The 6631-nt window shown below is 43.5% G+C and overlaps 1 protein-coding gene across 1 annotated transcript; it reads left to right on the forward strand.

Moving 5' to 3' along the window:
* Window positions 1-288: 288 nt before the first annotated feature.
* On the forward strand, window positions 289-4747 carry KBTBD13 (kelch repeat and BTB domain containing 13). Its single transcript, XM_074231933.1, has one exon. The coding sequence runs from the start codon at window positions 422-424 to the stop codon at window positions 1790-1792; it is 1371 nt and encodes a 456-aa protein (XP_074088034.1). The 5' UTR covers window positions 289-421; the 3' UTR covers window positions 1793-4747.
* The last annotated feature ends 1884 nt before the right edge of the window (window positions 4748-6631 follow it).

Below are 6631 nucleotides of genomic sequence, written 5' to 3' on the forward strand. Positions count from 1 at the left end.
AATCAAAGGATTTCTTTTATTTGGTTGAATCTTCTTATTCTTCTTGCCTTCTCCTCTCCCAGAAAAACAACCTGGCCCTTGTGATCAGACTTTCTAGACACTCTACTATCTGAGGAGGGAGAGTTTGCTTCCACTTTCACCTTTTGTGAGTGACCGACTAGACAGAACTGTCTGATGTTCTCCAGGTTCCCCTGCTCAATCTCTGCCTCTTGCGTTTATGGGGTCACATGAGCAGGGTCTATCTTTAGTCAAGGAACTATTTATATTCCCACAGGGAAGTTACTTCATTGCCTGGAAATCCCTAGGAGAGGGGTGGGAAGTGGTCAAATCAGATTGAGACCCTCCCTTTGAGGGAAAAGCTATCCTGGCCCTCATCGGTGGGTCCTGACTTCACCCCACCCTCTTTTCTACAACCCCCACGATGCAGTCAGTTCTTCCAGGCTGTGTCCAGGTCTGGGTAGGGGGACAGCTCTTTGCAGCTGACAAGGCCTTGCTGGTGGAAAATAGCGACTTCTTCTGTGGCCTGTTCCGGTCAGGGATGCAAGAGGCCACCCAAGGTGAGATCCACCTTGGGGTGCTGAGTGCGAGTGGCTTCCAGACCACATTGCAGGTCTTGGGTGGTCAGCGGCCAGCCCTGGGGGGTGAGGAGGAATTGCTTCAAGCTGTGGAATGTGCTGCCTTCCTGCAGGCCCCTGCCCTGGCCCAGTACCTCATCCACAGCCTCTCCTCAGACAACTGCGTGGCATTGTGCGAGACTGCATTTGTCTTCGGCCTGTGGGACGTGTTCCACCGAGCGGCACTCTTCATTCGAGATGGTCCCTCGGAGATGGTCAATGAACTGTCCCCAGAAGTGCAAGCCTACGTGGAGGCCCTGAGACCCAGCAGTTTCGTGGCTGTTGGTACCCACACACCCACTCCTGAGTACCTGGAGGATATGACTCGAACCGTATGCTACCTGGATGAGAAGGAGGATGTGTGGCGGACTCTGGCCTCCCTGCCGGTGGAGGCCAGCACCTTGCTGGCTGGAGTCACCACATTGGAGAACAAGCTCTATATCGTGGGTGGAGTCCGAGGGGCTAACAAGGAAGTTGTGGAGCCTGGCTTCTGCTATGATGCTGACCAGGGGACTTGGCAGGAGTTCCCCAGCCCCCACCAGGCACGCTATGATGTTGCACTCGTTGGCTTTGAGGGCAGTCTCTATGCCATTGGGGGAGAGTTCCAGAGGGTGCCACTGAGATCGGTGGAGCGATATGACTTTGCCTCTGGCTGTTGGAACTTCATAGCTGACCTCCCCCAGCCTGCCGCTGGGGTCCCTTTTGCCCAAACCTTAGGCCGCCTCTTCATCTGCCTATGGCAGCCTGCAGACACCACGGCAGTGTATGAGTATAAGACTCGGACTGATGCCTGGCTCCCTGTGGCATCCCTGAGGAGGTCCCAGAGTTATGGTCACTGCATGGTGGCCCATCGAGATAATCTCTATGTGGTTCGTAATGGACCCTCTGATGATTTCCTTCATTGTGCCATTGACTGTCTGAACCTGACCACGGGGCAGTGGACGGCCCTTCCTGGTCAATTTGTCAATAGCAAGGGGGCACTTTTTACAGCTGTGGTGAGAGGCGATACAATCTACACTGTCAATCGGATGACCACCCTGCTCTACAGCGTTGGCAATGGTTCCTGGAGGCTGCTGAGAGAGAAGGCGGGTTTCCCCAGACCTGGCTCACTGCAAACCTTTCTTCTCCGGCTGCCTGATATGGCCCTGGCCCCAGAAATCTCCTCTCCAGAGCTATGACAGGTTAGAATTTTGGAGAAATCCATGGGACTGAACTCAAAGGAGTCCAGCATTCTTGAATTTGAGAAGGCTCCTGTGCCAATACTCATGGTCACTTGTCCAAGCAACCAAAAGTGGAACTTTTTCTTCATCTAGTTCCATTGAGGTTCATATAAAAAGCTACAAAGAGCCCCTAAATACCACTCAAACCTCTCTAGCTTGTCCTGGGTCTGGTCGTAGAGGTTGTTGTCATGTCCCCCTTTTTCTTCTCCCTGCCAGGGGTCCTGTCTCCATTTAGCCTACAAAATTGGGATGCTAAAGCCTAGGATATGTTTCAAAAGAGATCTGGCTTTGGAGCTGACTGACCTGAATTTGAATCTCACCTCTGTGTGATTTTGGACAAGTCACCTACTGTCTGAGTGCATTGATTTCCTCATTTATAACGATGAGGAGTTTAGATTAGGTGACTTCTGAGGATACTTTCAGCTCTAAATTCAGGAAAGTTTTGAGGATCACTGCCTCACCTTTGGACTAGTGGAAAAGTTGCTTACCACCACTGAGTAATGAGGATAGCCACCTTGACCTACGTCTTGGGATCTTGGTGCTTGGATGTTGTGGCTGCTACTAAGTAGTCATTTATTGAACACCCACTGGAAGCACAGTGCTAAACTAGAAATGAGTTTCGGAGAAGATAATGCCTGACCACTAAGCTTACAATCTAGGAGAGGAGAAACAGCTAAAATTTATGGAAAAAACCGAAAGAACAATGCAATGCAGTATCCAATTAAGTGTTGAATTGTGCAATGAGGATAAGGGCTGTAGGAGTTCAGGGGGAAAGGAGCTCACTATGGGATGGAGTGGTCAAAGATTTCCTGGGTGTCGTGGAAGACAAAGGATGTAATAGGACAGGTTGGTGAGATGTGGGGAATAATGGGAAAGGAAACACCAAGTTGGGAATGAGCCTGCTGTGAAAAGACAGAGGGTTTGTTAGATAATAACGGTGGCTTTCCCCAGTCAACTCTGTCCTTGCCCCAAGAGACACCCTTCTTCCTACTCTCTATCATAGACTTGTAGGGCTAGAAGTTACTTTGATGACCATCTTATACCATTCTTCCCTTCTACAGATGAAGAAACTTGGAGGAAGAAAAGTTAGTTGCCCAAGATAACAAAAGTAGCAAGTGTTGAATGAATGAACCAGTGGAAGGAGCACTCACTAGAATCAGGAGACGGGTTCAAATTTTATCTCTGATATTTATTTCCTGTATGATTTGAGAAAGTTATTTAGTCTCTTTTGGCCTCAGTTTCCTCATCTATGAAATGAGGGGAATGGATTAAATGACTACTGGGGTCCCTCCTTCCAACTCTAAGTCCTTTGATAATCCCTTGAATTGCAGTGGACAAAAAAAGAGTTCCAGAATCTGTATCCTATAGGTCCAGGCCCCCACCTCTAGCTGGTGATTGCATAAACTTTCAGGAATCTGCAGATGGTAGCTTTTCTAGCAGGTAGGATTTTCTTTCTCTGTGATGGAGTTGCACCCCCTTCTGCCAGTGGCCTCAGATCTGCCAGGGAGCCAGTCACAATGGATCTCTTCCCTTCCAAGCTGTACATGATTATAGTGGTAGCAGGATAGGGGCTAGGAGATGGTGGGATGGGGGGAAGAGTGGCCAGAGAGCAATGCCAAGAAAAACTGGGAAATGTTGAGAGGAAGGAATGAGGAAAATAAAGTGCTAAACAATCACTCCAAAGTAGTTAGAAGGAAAAGAAATGGCCTGGGATCTTCAGAATGCAGAGCATCTTGGTCTGAAGAATAAAAGGTTCTTAATATTTGTGTGCTTTTTGTGGTTTTTAAAATGCTTTCATGTTTCATTATCTCACTGGATTCTCCTATGGACCACTTAAGGGGATAGAAACTGAAAGAAGGAGAAACTGAGGCAAAAAAATGACAAAAGAGGGACTAGCACCCAATTTTCCTAGGACAGACTCCTACTGGTGTTTTTCCTCCATTAACCTGGAGTCCATGAACTTGTTTCTTAAAAATATTTTAATGACTATATTTTCATACAAATGTATTTTGTTTTATATATTTTAAAGCATTGTCCTAAGAAGGGTCAAATAAACTTCACTAGACCATCAAAGGAGTGCATGATACAAAAAATTTTAGAATTCACTTTATTGTCTTGTATTAATTCTGAATATATAGCTGATGCTTTCAAAAATGTTAGAGTCAGGGGAAAAACCCTTTCTTAGTTGTGATTTGGCCTGCTCTTATTTGGTGTCCTGAGGACTCATTAGTGCCTGGACCATCAGCTCTTTCTAGAATTCTTCTGCATGAGCAAAACAAACCTATGTGTTATTGTTGTTGTTCAATTGTATCTGAATCTTTGTGATCATCTGGACCATACTGTCCATGAGGTTTTTTTGGTAAAGATATTGGAATGGTTTGTTATTTCCCTTTCAAACTGATTAAGACAAACAAAGGTTAAGTGACCTATCCAGGGTTACCCACTAGCATCTAAGGTCATATTTGAACTCAGGTCTTCCTGACTTCAGGCCCAGCACCCTATACACTGCATCATCTAATAAAGCTAAAGTCCTACCCTTATCATCTGACCAGTGCACACCATCCCTGAAGACTGATTAGGATCCAGACCTTCCTAGACAGCAACACTTTTCTGTCTTATATGTCCCAGACACTCACGGGGCCTTCTCTGTGCCAAAAGACAATGGGGTTAATAGATCAAATAAATCAAATTAAGCAAATAATGTGTTCGCCTCTCTCCCTTGTGCCTTGTGCTAAGCCAGTTGAAATGTGCACATCTCCAAAATACCCTTGAAACTACAGTCTTTTTTAAATGTTATTTTAATTTTTCCAATTACATGCAAAGATAGTTTTCAACAATTCATCTTTTTTGTTAGCTTTTGAGTTCCATATTTTTCTACCTCTCTCCCTTCCCTCCCTACTCCCCATGACAGTGAATAATTTGTTATAGATTATATATGTACAATAACAACATATATGTTTTATTTCCATCTTAGTCATGCTGTGAAAGAAGAATCAGAACTAAAGGGGAAAAAGCTATGAGAAAGAAAAAAAAAACCATAAAATAAGTTTAAAATGGTATGCTCTGGTCTGTATTCAAACTTCATGGTTTTTTTCCCTCTGGATGTGGATGGTATTTTCCATTAAAATGAAACCTATAGTCTGACAGGAAATTTGGGACCTCATCAAATCATAACACAAAAGGATTCTCTTATTCTGTCTATGTGCAGGGCCCTCATCCCCAGAACAACATAGAACTTAGTCTAGTTCACCGGCTCAAGTTATATGTAGACAATGCACAAATTCATTCTGTCTCTGGTGAGGTTTCATTTCCTCTTCTTACTTGTCTTGACTGACATTTTTCTGAATCTTGAATCAAGTCCCAACTGGGAGAACACAGAACACAAAATGGGGAAAGGAAGGGAAGGGAATAAACATTTATATGGTGACTGTGCCAAGCACATTTTTAAAAAATAAATGTTATTGCATTTGATCCTCATAATATTGAGGAAATGGAGGCAAAGGACATATGATTTGCCCAGGGTCACAGGCTAGTAAGTATCTGAGGTTGAATTTGAGTTCAGGTCTTCCTGTCTCCAGACTGAGTAGTCTATCCACCACATTTCCAGCTGCCTTTGGTTCTAGAAAGGGGGTTAGATGTGGAGTTGGAAAACCTGGATTAGAATCCTGGATTTACCTCTTACTATTTATAAAACCTTGGGCAAATCACTTAATCTCAGTTTCCTCATCTGTAAACTAGGGAGGTTGGATTAAATGCCTTCTATAGTCTCTTCTACAATCTATGAACCTATGCATCTATTTTTTAATTTTGCCTCGAAACCTGGAAGCCTTTCATCAAGTAAAACATATGTGATTAGAAATTTGGAGGCTCTTGCCAAGAGGAAAGAATATAGGCTTAGTCAGTAATCAATTCCAGGGCTCCTTCCTATTCTAACACGAGTATTATTCCCTTGAGTGATGGAAAGAAAAATGAGGAGATGCTCAAAGATCCATGAAACTTGCCAGCAATTTGAACTCAATAGAACTCTCAACATTTTATACTACCCAACCAAATTCACCACTAGAGTCTAGAATTGACCACCACTGACCACTGGAAATCATGCAACCTCTTAGCCACTTCCAGGACTTTCAACTTAGGTAATACAACTCTAGATATCTCCAAAGACCCCCCCCCCCATATCCAGAGAGATTCATCAAAGATTATCAGTAGAAAATTATCTTAATTTACTTTCATATACCCAGATAAATAGTTATTAGATGACTCATTATCTAATAGAATTCAGTCCAAAATAAATCCATTTTGGATACCATATGAGGATCAACACTGGAAAATTATGAAGTGAGTGAAATCTGTCTCCAATATCTTTTTTTCCATCTTAGAAATGTGCGTGTCTACATGTAGCAACTTCTCCTATTTCTGTTCAATTTCTTCCTAGGAAGATCAGAAGAGAGACATAGAGGAGAGATATGTGTCCGTACAAAGCTTTTGGTTGTTATTGTTGTTTGCCCTTTGTTTTTATTATTATTTTAAATTTTATTTTATAAAAAAAACCTGTCATGTGCACAGCAAAACATAAGAGAGCATTCATAATATAAAGCAATCCATTTTGATTTCAAAAAAGCTTAATATGGGGTGGCTAGGTGGCACAGTGGGGTGGCTAGGTGGTGCAGTGGATAGAGCACCGGCCCTGAAGTCAGGAGTACCTGAGTTCAAATCTGGCCTCAGACACTTAATAATTACCTAGCTGTGTGGCCTTGGGCAAGCCACTTAACCCCATTGCCTTGCAAAAAAACTTAA

Source organism: Macrotis lagotis, chromosome 4, assembly GCF_037893015.1.
Source record: "Macrotis lagotis isolate mMagLag1 chromosome 4, bilby.v1.9.chrom.fasta, whole genome shotgun sequence".
Classification (NCBI taxonomy): Eukaryota; Metazoa; Chordata; class Mammalia; order Peramelemorphia; family Peramelidae; genus Macrotis; species Macrotis lagotis.